The sequence below is a fragment of the Semicossyphus pulcher genome, unplaced genomic scaffold (assembly GCF_022749685.1).
Source record: "Semicossyphus pulcher isolate SPU_LCO1_2020_fin unplaced genomic scaffold, fSemPul1.0.p SCAF_25, whole genome shotgun sequence".
In the NCBI taxonomy this organism is placed as follows: Eukaryota; Metazoa; Chordata; class Actinopteri; order Labriformes; family Labridae; genus Semicossyphus; species Semicossyphus pulcher.
The window spans coordinates 9509075-9525447 of NW_027211699.1; the positions used below are offsets into that span (position 1 = coordinate 9509075).

General features: G+C 41.8%; 1 protein-coding gene across 1 annotated transcript in view; it reads left to right on the plus strand.

Moving 5' to 3' along the window:
- Positions 1–15963, plus strand: part of gsg1l (gsg1-like) — a 32933-nt gene extending 16970 nt beyond the window's left edge. Inside the window, exons 3-5 of the mRNA XM_069676030.1 lie at positions 7420–7572; positions 11340–11451; positions 15600–15963. Of these exons, the coding sequence (XP_069532131.1) occupies positions 7420–7572; positions 11340–11451; positions 15600–15963 (629 nt within the window). The remainder of the gene's footprint in view (positions 1–7419; positions 7573–11339; positions 11452–15599) is intronic.
- Positions 15964–16373: the final 410 nt, after the last annotated feature.

Below are 16373 nucleotides of genomic sequence, written 5' to 3' on the forward strand. Positions count from 1 at the left end.
GACGATATGATGTATCGAGTGGGCCGACCTTGATTTTCATACAAGGATACGATATGTAAATCTGCCGTCCTTCGAGCCGGACATGCTCACTGCTGGGTTTCGTAAGTCACAGCTGCTCCTCAGTCAGAGCCAAGTGTGTTCTTAATTAAAACAACAACAAATAGTCATTTGATTGAAAGAAAACACTCAGAGATACGGGGCTGTAGGTAGGATTCAAAAATAGAGCAGGGTCAAGAACACTTCAAAAATGTTTAACTGGCCTCCAACCAAACTCTGTACAATTATTTTAGTATTCAAAATATCATTCATACCCGACAGCTTCGGTCCAGACTTTACTCTAAAAGTCCAGTCTGTTTGGACAGGCAAGAACACGCCAGAAAAGGCGGGACTCGGCCCGCTTCCAACTGAACAGTCCGGTTCCATTCAGGTGAGAACATTAGTAGGACCTAATGTAGGAAGCAAACCAAATCAAAGTTCATTGTGTGTTGTTAATGGATGTTGACACTTGCAAAGACAGCCACGCAGCCAGGCAGCAAGATGAGTAGAGGACAGACGCGGGGGGAGCGACGAGGTGAGGGCTCTAATAGAAATATGGGCCGACCAAACACAAGAACACGGAGGTGTTCAAACTGTTCAGTGAAAAACTAAAGGAGAATAGAACTGACTGAACTGTGGAACAATGTTGGTTAAAAGTTTAAAAAAAAAACTCAGACAAGAAAACATTTAAGTCTGTGATTCTCTCTCTCTGTTTACTTCAAGGAGAAATTCTGATCAATCAGGGAGCAGTTTCCTCGCACATCAAAACTTTTGGTCCTCTGGTGAAAGCTGCCGTGTGAACACAAACCAAACTGGAGGCAAAATGCAACTTTGTAACTATTTGGTCTTTGATTGATCAAACAAACAGACTTTAGGTGTAAAAGCAGCCTTACTGAACTGGTCAATTACATTTTTTTGCACATCATAAATGAATGAAGGGAGTCTGGAGGCCTGGCTGAACTGAACAAAAAGATTAATGGAGTCTGGGCTAACCACAGGGGGCCCAGAGAACCAGAAAGTAAAATAAAGACTAAAGTTTATCATTTTTATTGTTAAATCTCATAATTAAATGAAATATTGCCAAGTATTAAAAAAAATAATAATTTCTGCGTTTTTTGGTTTACGAGAAACTACCTGAAATATCGTTATGTTGTACACATCCCATTTTTGTGAACATAACATCTCAAGGAAACATTATAACATCTTGTTATTTAACACAAAGAGTAGAGTAGTGGTATTTCACCGGCGGCCGAGGCCTCCCACTTATTCTACGCCTCTCATATCTCTTCACAGTGCCAGACTAGAGTCCAGCTCAACAGGGTCGTCTTTCCCCGCTGATTCTGCCAAGCCTGTTACCTTGGCTGTGGTTTCGCTAGATAGTAGGTAGGGACAGTGGGAATCTCGTTCATCCATTCATGTGCATACGCGTCACTAATTAGATGACGAGGCATTTGGCTACCTTAAGAGAGTCATAGTTACTCCCGCAGTTTACCCGCGCTTCACTGAATTTCTTCACTTTGACATTCAGAGCACTGGGCAGAAATCACATCGCCTGTGGGCCTTCGCGATGCTTTGTTTTAATTAAACAGTCGGATTCCCCTGGTCCGCACCAGTTCTAAGTCAGCTGTTAGGCGCCAGCCAAGGCGACCCGCAGGGGAGACCCCGTGCGAACGGGGCCCCCACGGGCGCCGTAGCTGGGGAGGTCCGCGAGAAGGGCCCGGCACGCGTCCAGAGTCGCCACCACCGACCGCCGTACCCGATCCCCTCCACCGGGCCGCTTTCCGCACCGCCCCGGGCTAAAGGAAGTGGAGGATTGTTGGTGAAAGGTCAAAGTTCACTGTTATCCCTCAAATCCTCTCATAACAAAGTCTTTGGCCGTAATTCTAGAATTGAAATGGTTATTATGTCACAACACCACACACGTCTTAAAGGGATTAAATGATGAAGAGGTGACATTTTTCACCTAAAAGGTCAAAGGTCAACTTTACTCATTATGTCCGAGAAAAACATTTATTCCCGTCCCATCCTTGTAAGTGTGATATCTCAGCAACTCTTGGAGCGATTATCTTTAAATTTGGCACAAAGCTCCACTTGGACTCAAGGATGAACTGATGAGAATTTGGCGGTCAAAGGTCAAAGGTCAAGGTCACTATTACTGCACGCCTGGCCAATTCTTATGAATCTAAAGCCTGAAGATAAATATATTATTTATCATCCGCGATAGATTTATGGACACGCGCTATACTGCAGAGAAGCAGAGAGAGACGTTCTCTGGTATGTCTGTCCAGTAAAAGACTGTGTTGAAACTTTTCTTGGTTACGCTGTTGGAAATGTTTCTCTAATTATTTCCACCACACAAATATATCCCCTTTCCTGCTACACCTACACCGTAATCTGTTGGACACACTGATGGATGTACACGGCATCATGACTGCTTGGTGCAGCCATACAACTGTGAGGTTCTAATTCTAGTTCATCTTAAATCCAGCTCTAAATCAATCCATCAGTATTCTTGTCATTGAGGTTCCCTGTGGGTTGAAATCTTTTTTGAGAAACCCTGAAAATGTTTAATGTATAACTGTCGACACCACGCTCCACTGACACACTTCTGAAAACACATACACACACACACAGAGTAATTAAAGATGTAATTATGTGAGATGAGACCCGGTCCAATGATCTCCTTCCTCCCTGTTATCAGTGCTGCTGCTGGTTGAGTGTCTCTGAGTATCTCTTTGATGGAGTCTCAGTCTGCTCCGTCTGCAGATGCATGTGCATGAAACAGAAAATTATTTGGGTCAATATTGTTGCAATGTGAGTTTCCCATGCAGGCATTTCGTACCCTCAAATTAGTTTCTATCAGCTGGTTGGAAAGTAAATCTGCAGGTAACGAGAGGCCAGAGAGAAGTTTGTGTATCAGAGTGAAAAGCAGCTTCCTGTCCCTCCAGGAAGTCTCCATGTAGCCGACCAATCACATGCAATTTCTTTTCCAAAATGCTTGGGATTATTAAGTTTCTGTACTGAAAACTGTTAGCCGTCCACTTAGCCGCTTCCTGATGCCTTGTGTTTAGTCTCTTAACCAATCAGAGACTGTGTTTCTAACTTTACACCAACCAGAGGCTCTGTTACTGAAGTTTGGGTCAGCGCTGATTTCAAATAGTCATTGTACAGTGAGATAGTAATCACCCTGTCTTGTTAATGCTTTTATACTGCTGCAGCATATTAAATAACAAGCAGAACAGCGTCAATGTAACGTGCAGATTCACCCTTGCACGTTTTGATAGCATTGTTCTGTGACTGCGTCGCGAGAAATTTACTAAAGTTTTATTCAATTTTTACACACTTTATTTTGCATTTTGTCACAGAAATCAACAGGAAGTGATGTCAGAAGACAAACGGCTCGCTCAGCCAATAGATGGCTTTAATAGAGCGTGTGTCTGACTCGTTCACAGTGGATGTGTAATGTGTTAGACAGGAATAACATCGCCTCAAAATGTAGCAACTTGCATTGCAGCTTTTTTAAAAAGCATATCAGGCAACAATCAGAAAGAGACGCTAAATCCTGGAGGGACTGACCTTCTAGGAAACCAAAGAAGAGCACAAATTCAACAATCAAGAAGATAATCAATACTTTCTTATCAAATGCATCAAAATAACGTAATAAATACAAATGTGTACTTAATCAAAATACAAGTATTTTTTAGTTTGAAGGCCTTATAACTTTATTTAGACCCTGATCCCAATCTTAGAGTGTTACTTTGCTATCATTTGCTAATTAGCAGAAAACATAAAGCGCCTTTAGTTCTGCATGTATTTGGTCATTAACGAACATTAAAATGTTGCACTAACGATGACAGCACGAGATGAAAAGTCAGAAGATCAAAAATAATTAAATTGTCCTGAGGGGAACAAATAAGCGAGCCTCATTTCATGGCAGTCCATCCAATAGTTGTGTTGATATTTCAGTCTGCAGCAAAGTGTTGGACTACATGCCGCGAGCATGGCGAAAAGAAAACAACATCATGAGGAGACGCTGCTGAGTTTACTGACTGTGTTTGTCATTGTGAAGGTTTCAGCTGCGGAGACTCTGCAGGTTTGTAGTTTCTCCTTCAGATGGCCTGATCTGAGCAGCCGTCACATTTATTCTGCACCTCGACGTCGTAAAGCAGTTATTGCTGCTTTTATCACTCGTGCCTGCAGAGGTTTTTGCTCATCCTTTCTCTCACTCTCTGATATCTTCGCTCTTCTTTCTCTCCTCAGTGTTTAAATGTCTTCATCTTTACTTGTTTTCTATCCAAAAGGACAGGTTTCATTTAAGATATGCCTGGTTTAGATCATCACTGCTCCCTCTGATTATCGGCTGTCTGTCTGCTTTCATAAGGAAACCTGTTTTCATGCTGCATTCATGGTCCCACAGGAAACACTGTATAGTTGACTTTTACACAGGAAAACACTGTTCACTCCAGCCTTACAAATTGTATATATACTGTCCTTTAACCTACTACTGCTGCCAAAAGTACAGGAGCCAATTCAGGTGTGTTACTGGGATATCTGTCTGACAAACAAAGACACAGCTGCAAGCATTAACCAGTGTAACTCTAATAGTTCATAACTAATCCAAAAACTGTTGCATTGATTTTACTCCTATTCTTTACTGGCTTTGCAGAAAAGTGATTTTAGCTTTGTTATGTTAAATTCTCTGTAAGAATATCGAGAAGAGGAAAAATCACACTCCGTGTATTTGTAAACATACTTGGCAAATAAACTTGATATGTTGGACAAAATGTAATTCTCTTGGCGCTCCTTGGTGCGATGCTCCTTCGTGTGACGCTACTTTGCTTGGCGCTACTTCGTGTGGCGCTACTTCCTCTTGTGGTGCTACTACCTCGTGTGACGCTAGTTTTTTGATGCTACTCCTTCATGTTTTTATGATGCTACTTTTCTCGTGTTAGTAAACATACTTGGCAAAAAACTGCTTCTGATTTTAGGACTCAATACTTTGGACAAAATTAAATTCTCTTTGCGCTACTTGGTGTGACGCTACTTTTTTGATGCTATTCTGTCGCGTCTCTATGATGCTACTTTTCATGGCGCTACATCTCATAACGTTACTCCACATCATGCTAATTGTCGTGACGCTACTTCTCTTGAGGCTACTTCTCCTCGCTTTTCTTTCCGACTTATTTTGCCATGACTTTTTCTGACATTACTTCTTGTGACGCTACTTTTTGTGATGATAGTTACTCTCTGTTTTCTAGCTGATTGCTTCTGATTGTACGGCTTAACAGATATTAAACCAATTATGTGGAACTTCTAAATAGATTTAGGAAGAACAAATATGGAAGGATCTCTCTCTAAATCATGTGATCCATTACATGCCTCTTGTGCTACAGAAAAAAAACCATTACAGACAAAATTTGCTTTTTAAAGTGGAAGTCCTGGGTTTGGAAACAACCCTACATGTGTACGTTGTGTACGACTCTTCTAGTTTGGATTAAAGCTTTGGATTTTTTTTTCTTGCTTTGTTTTATATCTTCAACCCTCCAGACTCAGGCCATCTGCTACGGCTGTTTATTGTTGGTAGGATTAAAACACGGTCCTAATGAAGCTGCAAAAATGTGGAACAAAATGTTAAACCTGTTGGCCATCGCTATGAATCACTCTGCAACCATCTCTCTCATCTGTCATTGCTTTGTATTAAAAAAATACGGCATTACACTCTTATACTCTTACACTCACTTTTATGTAAAATGCTTTATATATATAAAATATAGAAATAAGTTTTCCTTGCCAAGTCTTTAGAGAAGTTTGACAATAAATTAAGCATGAGTTGTGGCTGTTCAGGGTACAAGCAGTTCCCCCAAACTGATGCTCAAATTGAAAACTCAGCCCGGAGTTTGTACTTCCAACTCATCTGCATCCTGAACAGAGAGGAGCAGAGCAGATAATCCTGTTTAATGCTGGTGTTGTGAGCCTCACTGATTCAAGAGGAGCTCCTGCCTTTCAGAAAATGACGAATGTGGAGAGCATTGGAGAGAAAAGTCTGGAAGTGCGAGCGGATCCCGAGGGCCATTTCGGTTGCAGGATGACAACTCGTCTCTACTTTAAAAATGTTCACATTTCCAGAGCGTGAAGACGGACAGTAGAGTTGTAAAACTTGTTCATCATCCTGCATAATGTCTCTCTCTGCTATGATGGGATTTTTTTTTTTTTCATCTCGGTGTACAGCCCTGTATGACCAGAGGGCTCCGCCGACACAGTAAAGAGCCTATCAGCGCGTGTCAAACATGCAGGTGGTGATATCAAACACACCCTGCCCTCCTCCTGTGGGCCAATCGGAAGCTCATATTTCACCCTGTTTTGAGCTATAACCGTCAGGTCCTGCTTGTGTAGGGGGGTGAGTCATCATTCTCCAAGGATTCATCAGGAGTTACCAAACACTGGATGAATGAAGGAGGACAGAGTAAATGGGGGGGAAATTCAATGTTCCCGCCCTCAGTTTGTGCCCGAGGACAAAGATACAGCTAAAATGGAAATGTAGCTGTGGGCGCTTATTCTGTCGGATGCATGGTTGAAATCCAAATCTGATTCAGCAGCAGGACCAGAATGCAAAAAGAAATGCAAATACCCATGTAGGGAAGAATCAGATGTGCTGGTTCTCCAGTGAGTCTTGGCTTAATTCAAACTGCGGTGTTAGCTCTTTCAACTTGAACTTTTCCACTCTATATGAACAGTCACGACACACATTTATCAGCAGCACATGGTCTCAAAGAGAGAAAACATCTTACCCCTGATTTGTTTGATGAAGAGCAAGGTAAACGTGGATGTCATCTGCAAAAAATAGTAACTGTTTACAACTTCTAAGTGCCTCATACGCAAATGTTTAAGTCATCTGTACTGATGTCGTAGCTCTGATTTAAAATATTAGATATTGAACGAGCTGAAACCCGGACTCTAAAGTCCAGGAGTTCTTTAAACACATCTTTTTGTGAGCTTCTGTATCAGTGTGAATGTCTGAGGAAGCAACAGAGCTAAAGGGAAAGCAGTCAGAGTTATAGTCGGAGCGTTGTCCCATAAATCTTTGCTGTACTCACTCTGATGTATCACCTCTTTTGGCACCAATCCCAGTCTTTGTGAGTCCTCTGAATGACCATGACTGCTCCAAACACACTCTTACGTTAGATGTTAATATGGTACATTTTAATGAAGCCATCATGCTGAACACCGCTTACTTTAGATGGTTTAGATGGATCTCGGCTCTTCTGGGATTTGGTTCAGTTTAGGGGTCCTCAATGTGAAACACTCGGAGAACCACTGATGAAGAAGTCATGACAATGAAAGATTTCTGATTTACTGAGTCCTGTGTGTGTGTTGTGTTTGCAGGTGTGCTGTGGTTGTCAGTGGTGTCTGAAGTGCTCTACATCCTTCTGCTGGTGGTCGGCTTCAGCCTGATGTGTCTCGAACTTTTCCACTCCAGCAACGTCATCGACGGACTCAAACTGAACGCCTTCGCCGCCGTCTTCACCGTGCTGTCCGGTAAGATGGACGCAAAACATTTTCTTCTCAATCATTTTCAGACTTTTTCCCCTCCCTGGAAAGTACTGTACTGCATGACAGTTTTGAGATTCTTCTTTCGCCATTCAGAAATGCTCTAAGAGTAACACGGGGTGAAGAGAGACTGATGCAGATTTGTGATAGGTCCTCCAGGGTCAAAGGTTATCCCCTGGAAGCTTTTGCTGTGAAGGATGCCAGGGATTTTTCTCCCAAGTCATGCTAAACCTCTTACACAAGAAGTTGGCACCCTGTCACCACACACACACACACACACACACACACACACACACACACACACACACACACACACACACACACACACACACACACACACACACACACACACACACACACACACACACACACACACACTGCACAGCCTCGCCTCCTCCTCGAGCCTCTCTAAGGATGTTCCCAACAAACCAGTGATTCTATTAAAAGCACATTTTACAGGCTTTTCATCGCTGACATGAGAAGCTGTGATTGTAAACCTTTGCTTTATCATACGCACCCCAAGTTACTGGTTTGATCTGATACTGGTACTACGACTGCTTTACAGTTGGTGCTGCCATTGTGTCTTTTTATGCAGGCAAATAAACAAACATTGTTAAAGGACTAACGTGAAATAATGAGTAACAAGTAAAAACTTGGGGACCAAAAGAGACCACACCTACTTAAAAGACAAGAAGTGTACACTAGGGCTGAACGGTATATCGCTTTATCATCACAATTTCGACGTGCGCATGTTCAATAGTCGCATTGCAGGACGTGTGTTTGTGAAGCAAATTAACAGCAACACAAGCTGCTTCTTTTGTGTTGCTTTCTGCAAAAGAAAAACTCGCCATTTTCTCGTTTACCTCGACTTCTCTACAGGAAAAGTCCGTCTGACATCACATTAGTGCAGCTCTTCACCAGAGCACACAGACACCTGACCGCTGTGCTGCAGAGTCTGCGTGTCACCTGCCTGTAAACTGTAAACATCGCTGCAGCCATCACATTTAATGTCGCATGGATGATCAAGGCGGACGATCAGTAGCACGAGGTGGTTTATCCGCGAGTGTATTTCTGTGTATCATCAGCAACCCGTCCCGGTGATCGTTAACGCCGTGGCCACATAAATGGACTGTTCACGGAGCGGGTTGTGCGGGTCGACAGGAAGTAGGAGACGGTGAGCTTTCGTTAAAATAAAAGTGACCATCACCGGGCTGGTAAAAGCAGGACGGGTGTTTTGTTATCTTAGAAGAAATTATACTTAAAAGTTGACAAACACACTGCATTTATCTGCTATACTTTCCTGTATTTTTTAATGTCCCAATGGCCTTTCTTTCCCCCAAAACCGTGCAGCTTCAGTGTTTCCCATGACAAATCTTTTCCTTAGCTTGTAATGCATCTTTGTTATAGAGAATTGTTGATTTTACACTGACATAGGCCAACCTATTTAAATTCTAACGCTAACCTTAACTAAAACCTAACCTTAGTCTTCTTAAAATGTAGTGATTAACATATCGTGGACCTGCATTGTGTCCCCAGAAGGAGGGCGAGTCCCCACAATGTGACTGTGATAACACATTTCATTGTCCTCACAACGTTAGTAATACATGTCCACTTTAACACGCACACACGGAAACACTATTCCTAGAAACGTCTCTCGTTAAGGTGTCACGCTCGAGGAGAAATGATGCTCTTTATGGTGACCTGTAAATCTGGAGCAGCTGAGTTTTATTTGAAACCTCAGTGAGACTGATTATAACCACACGCACGTGGCTCTAACGCATCACACTCCACGTGACACACACACATTAACAGTGTTGTGTGGTGTTGATGGCGTGGTGTTGATGTATAACCTCTGCATTAATGTCATTCCTCCCTCATCGACTCATTTACAATGTGGCCTTTTGATTTACTGTACGTTCATGAGTGATTACATCCCCATCTCTAATTGATTGGATGTCTTATAACCCTCATGTTAAATCAATTGGTGCTCTATAATGACTAATTATTATGGTTACATGTGTTCTGATTTATAACAGATTTTATGTCGAGCTGCATCTTAGAGGTGATGTGATTTACTGTTGTTTTGTTAATGGTAATTATCATGGCAGATCATCCTGCAGGAGGGTTAGGGCTGCTATGTCAGAGCAAGACAACAAACTGGGGATGTAGCCGAGTTGTTTTAGAGCCTCACAATTAGTGTTTTAAAAGAAGGAATAAAAAAGCATAAATAAACAAAACTAAGATTCTGCAGTTCTTCCTGGCATCATTATATAATGTTTTCGTCAGTTTTGGGATTGGGAAACTTGGAATTTTGTTTTTTAACTATAGTTTAAAATACCACTAGTATATACCCAAGTTACTTCTGATTTGCAGGAATTACTGAAGTATCACAGAAAAATGTATGAAACATTTGTTAAAATTATTCTTTCTGAAGCAAACAAGTTTACAAAGCCTCATTAGGTAAAATAATGGGTGCGACAGTTCCATTGTTGTATGTAGAGATCCCCTAATTGATAAATGTTCCACTAACCAAAACACACATTTAACTTACCGGAAAAAATGGCAAAGATCCGGCACGTCGGCGTGTTTATCAGCAGAACAGCTTCTTGTGTCGGTCTGAAGCAGATATTCATGGTTTAGTTCAATGACTGTAGTGTTAGTGTTAGTTACGTCTCCTCTCGCCGTTCCTCCTCTACTCTGCTACTCAATCAAATCAATCAATCAAATTTTATTTGTATAGCGCCAAATCATAACCAGGGTTATCTCGAGACACTTTACAGAAAGAGCAGGTCTAGACCGACTCTTTGTTAAGTTATTTAAAGAGAGGCCCAACATGAATCCACCATGAGTAGCACTTAGCAATTCGGCACATTGGCAGAAAAACTTCCTTTTAACAGGCAGAAACCTCGAGCAGAACCAGACTCATGTTGAACAGCCATCTGCCTCGACTGGATGGGCCGAAAATGGGATAGAAGGAGATGCAGGATAGAGACAGGCAAAGAGAGCAACAACAACATATGTTCTTGTTACCACAACAACATATGTCCTTGTTACATGAACAACAACAGACACATACTTATGGTTACAATGCCAATAATAGTGGTAGACTAGGGTGAAGATTGGCTAAATAAATAAATAAATAAATAAATTAGCGAGAGAAGCAGAGTAATGATAAAGGCTGAGGTAATCGTAATTGTAACAGTTGAAGTCAACAGGTCTACTATTAGCATTAGCAGCAACAATAATGATACTATGGGGAAGGCTGATGTTAGTAGTTGTTGCAGTCGAGCAGGTCCACAGCAGCAGGTGGTCTGCTCGGGAACAGAACGCTGCAGGAGCCCCATTTGTCACACAGAGCTGTCAATCATGAGGCCACACCCCCTTTTTATAGCATCAAATAACTAATTAAAAGTAAACATGTCAGAAAAACTCTTAATAAATCAGCATGATAAGAACTAACTATAATATAAATAAAAATGTATTTTGATTTCATAGTTTGTCTCATGTCCCATCTACTAACATGGAGGAGGCGGGCTTTATGACCTATACTGCAGCTAGTCAGCAGGGGGCGATAGAGAGGGTGTGGCTTCACTTTAAGGGAGACGTCATGTCGGCCATCTTTTTGTACGGTTTTTATAATTTCACAAAAACTGCATATTTGCTGTCTTGTTTTGTCTTAACAGAGGTCCTCACTTGGCTGTATAGAATGAAGGTCCACTGTTAGTAATATAAACATGTATGTGTGTGTGTTTCAGGTCTTTTAGGTATGGTGGCCCACATGATGTACACTCAGGTGTTCCAGATCACAGTCAGTCTGGGTCCTGAAGACTGGAGACCCCACAGCTGGGACTACGGCTGGTCATTCTGGTCAGTCCACACGCACACGCACACACACACACACACACACACACACACACGCACGCCATTTATTGAGATAAACTTGTTGCGTTAAAAGGCCCCTGCATCATTAATGATGGAAAATTCTACTTATTTTAAAACGAGAATGAATTACTCTGTGTTTCAGTAAAATTAGACCTGCAGACTCTTAAACGTACAGACCCGTCATCTATTCATTTACTTCATTGTATATCATCTCTTCATTCTAGAAGTATGTTTTGTGGCAGTGTTTGTGCACTCAGCAGACGATGATGAGGTACACAGGGAGCAACAAGGTTGTTGTTTCTGAGATAATTAGCCAGACAAGACGCACCTTGACCTCCCCTGCTCTCTGCTCGAAGGTAAAGCCGCTCTGCTGCAGCTGCTGTCTGGGTTTATGTTGCTCATTTGTGGATCAAGGACAGAGAATCTCAGAAGAACAGTGTCTAGACAACTTAATAAATCACATATATCAGGAGCAAGTATTGATTTTCTACTTTTTAGAAAACCTCATAATGAAAGAAATATCCCACAAGTAGCTGTTGTAGGGTTTCTGACTGAATCAAATAAACTTCTGCAGATGGCATTTGCCCTGTTGAACGCAATTGTTGATGGTTATATTTCCATCGTCTCTGGGAACCTAAAATACTGCCTGCTGCAAAAGTAAAGTTCATTCTTTGCTTTGAAGGTCATGTAATATGCTGCTAAAGCTGCTAAATATGTGGAATAACAGCAGGACTGCCTCTAAAAGGAGATTTCCTCTGTGAAGGCCCCTCATTTTACATCAGGTGGGGTATTACATTTCAATAATTTCCACTGCTGACAAGTGCAAGGTGTCAGTGTAGTAGGGCTGCCAAATTTTTAGAAAGCGGTCATGTTTCTTTCTCAGAGTATATGTGATCTTCTCCATAGGTACACATCCGTTCCTTTCTGAAAGCCACCGTCCTAATGACAGACGGCAGTCAGACTTCCATGTTACTGCGACAGAGCTATGTCTCTGAAGGTCATTTTCATTCTTGGATTGTCCTTCGGGTTCGTACTGATTTTAGCAAGGTTCCCTAAAAGACCCAGCTCAGGGTCCTGTGGGAACTGGATGTGCAAAGTTTTAGAGACGTTGCTGCACAAATCACACCTGAATGACTTCACTTTATCACAGTACCATGTGGTGTGTAAAAACGTGCCCTCCTCTCTAGCACATCTGAAACATAAGTCTGATGTTTGAGATTTAAATTCATGTAATTTTTGAGTAGTGTCAAACTTAACACCCAGTGGGTTATTGAGGTTTGTTAAAGTAGAATAAATTCAGCAGGAATGATAAACCTCCACCAGAGCAGAGGGCCTAAAAAGCTCCTTCAGGGTGTATGAAAGGTGTAAATGTTGCTCTGTAGAAGCCGACCTGAGAGAGGTGAAGAAGAAAATCTTTCAGAAGTTTAAACCAATCCTGGTCAAACAATCCGGGATTTCCTTTTGTGTGTCGCTGTGGGAGTTTGATTCCTGAAGATGGTAATTTTTCATCATCATTTGAAGTGTGGGTTATAAAAACTTGGCTCTCACCACCTTCATTTAGAGATCAGGAAAAACTAGAGCAAAACATGTAAAGAGTCTCTCTAAATCTTATCAAACCAACTTCAGTTTTACATCAATCATTTCAAATGTCTATCTCTGAATAAACACAGAAATTACAAGCCTGGATTAGCTTTTGAAGCTAACTGCACAGGGATCTACTTAAAGGGCAAACAGCCAGCTAGCCAAACAGCTGCCTCTTCATCTGAACTCGTCGGTTTGTTTACATGTAATCGGTGGTAAGTAACTGATGATTGGGCTCGTGTACATGCTACAAGAGAATGTTAGCCTACATTATTGCCTCATATTGAGGTTTAACAAACGTGTTTATCCAGCAGACTGAATCGTTTCACTTTGAAGGCTTGCAGTATTTATTTGAACCACACATATTCGTCGCGCTCCCATGATAAGCAAAGTCCACTTTAGGATGCGATGGTGTTGCATCAGCCGGCGCCATTTGCCTGTAGCTTCCCAGTTGCTGTTTTGCATGCGCAACTCTTAGCAGAGATAATAATGATGTGAGATGGCTCACCACTCAGCAACTCAGCTCGGGAAAACGCTGTTATGTCCGCGCACAGCATGAAAAACATGCACGATAACCGACTAATTAGAAAATTACATTCGTTGGCAATGATTTTTGTCATCATTCTCTGCCTACAATGTTGACTAATTGTTGCCCATGTAATAATGGCAAAAAGCAAACTTAGTCAAACTCACAGTGCAGATATATAAATTGTTCATCGTGTCTCACTGAATAATAGCGCCATTATTTTGAAAAGGGAGAACACCTTGCACTCTCTTGGACAATAGTGTGCTGATTTCCACCAAGTTTTGTGGCAAAAGTTGCACTTTAAAAATGTTTTTTCCAGAATAATCAAATTGTATGTTTGAGTCTCTTTTTATGCAAAACATACAATATTTTAATCTACGATTCTCCAGCTGACACATTTATCTGTTCTATAATAAACAGGTGATCAGTCAAACTGCATCATATTCTTATCATATAGCAAGTCTGTTTTTCAAACAATATTTATGGTGTGTCATCGACTGATGTTTATCAACATAATTTATGTTCTGTGATTTGAATGTTGTCTTACTGTATCTGTACTTTCTGATCTATTATAGTGCCTTTATTCAGTTTATTGTGCTGTTCTGTAAACACTCTGAGCTTCTTCTGCAACAATGGTTATATCATGAATAGAAAGGTGACTCATGGCTGTGACTGACATTAAATCAAGTAATATCGAGTCCTTCCATAGTTTGGATTCCTGTTCTTTGAGATAAAGAGTGATGGATTGAATCAGTTATTTTGCTTTCTTCTGACGTTTTGTTTTGTTCCTTCATCGTTTACTTTCTCTGCATGTGTATTTATCTCTGCTTGACATCTTTCCTCACGTACAGTGTCCTACTCTGCACGGAGGGACTATTAGCTTCCCCGTTAACGACCTTATATCACACCTATTCCCATCAGAGCTGAGGCACTCTCTCAATTAGCAGCACATCAGTTATGTGCTCGCTAACATTAGCTGGAAGAGAGCCCCAGGCTGAAGAGCTCAGAGCATTCAATGAATCACTACAGATGTTTTTTCTGAGTGGTTTTAGTCCTAATAACTGTCGGTTTCTCCATCTGGCTGGTCACATCTACCTCTCAGAGCAGCTCCCTGTGTGTCTGCCAAACGTCAGGGTCCACTATCCAACCAACACTTCGGTCCAGAGAAAGATATCTTAACAACTACCGGCCAGATTGCCATGGATGTTTGATTAGATCTCCAATCATAAGCCAACAGACAGAACAGAAGAGAAAAATGGAGAAATAAACCACTTATTATGATGGCAGCAGTGTGCAGACCAGCTTAAGCTTGCAGCCAGGGTAGTGGCTCTGTGAGGCTGTACTTGGGCACTGGTGCTTTGAGCTACATGCTAACATCATGATGCTAGAATGCTCATAATGACTATGGTAACATGCTGATGTTAAATTGGCTAAAACACGCATTATTCTGTGTCTTACGAATTATGCTGATGAATATCTGTTCAAAATGTCTTGGTATTTGCGTGGTTGGTTAGTGGTTTTGGTTGGTTGGTGTTCAAGTTGCAAATGTGCAATTACACGGAGAAGTTGTTACTGTGCAAATACATAAATGTGCAAACACAAATTGGGATTGTTGTGGAGACATTTAAACCACAAAGCTAACCTCAAGGCTGCACTAGAGAAAAGTCAGAGTATCACTGAAGTCTTCTGGTTTCATTGATTATGAACCATAGTAGTCTCTACAAATGTATGTAGAAATCCATCCAGTAGATGGGTTGATATTTGACTGAATACTTGAAAACTTTAACCTGATGGTGGTGATAAAACAAACAATAGGAGATCACCAAAGTCATTAGAGTGTATCCTCTGGAAATCATAAATATCTGATAGCATCCAAATTACTTTTAGCAATTGGCAATCTATACAACAGTTGCAAAGTCATATCAGTCTGAACCGGAGTGGGAACTAGCATAGCAAAGTTATATCAGAAGAAGTGGAAAGATTCAGCACTTCATCTCAACGTGTTTATTTCTCCCTCTCCAACCAGTATGGCCTGGGGTTCCTTCACCTGCTGCATGGCTGCCTCCGTCACCACCCTCAACTCCTACACCAAGACGGTGATCGAGTTCAGACACAAACGCAAGCTGTTTGAGCAAGGCCTGCGCGAGGAGCAGAACTACCTGGACCAGGAGGCCTTCCACTACTTTCGGGACCGTTCCCTCCAGTCCATCTCCAGCACCGTGGAGGTCTACCCCGGCCACGGAGGAACCAGAGCCGGGCTTGTTGTCGGGGGCCCAGGTCCGGGTCCAGGAACAGGTCCTGGTCCAGGTCCCGGACGGGGAAAGAGAGCTACGTCAGCCTCCATAGACCTGGGGGAGAACACAGACTCGCTGGGAGAGGAGCAGTGCTGAGGCATCCCAAGAAAGTCGTGTATGTGATAAGGCGAACTGCTCTTTTAGGACTGAACTGGTTCTACCAAAAACATGAAAGCACAGCAGCCCTTACTTTCTGTTTGAAGATTATAAACTTTACAAGAAGAGATGGTGGAAACTTAATCAATATAAAGTGTGAAAAACAGACTGAGATCTTTGACCTGGGATTCAGACTCTTCTGGGATGGAGAGCAGGTGTTTCACAGCATATTTCAAGGTGCTATGTGTAGTATTTTAACATCTTTATAGTCAATTCTGCTACATTGTATTGGGCCTATATATATCTTGAAATTGCATTACTTGCGCAAGTCTTATCGCAGGAGTATTTATTTATTTGCGCCTCGCCAATGCCCCATTTCTCACACATACAGCTCAGTGAATTTAAACAGT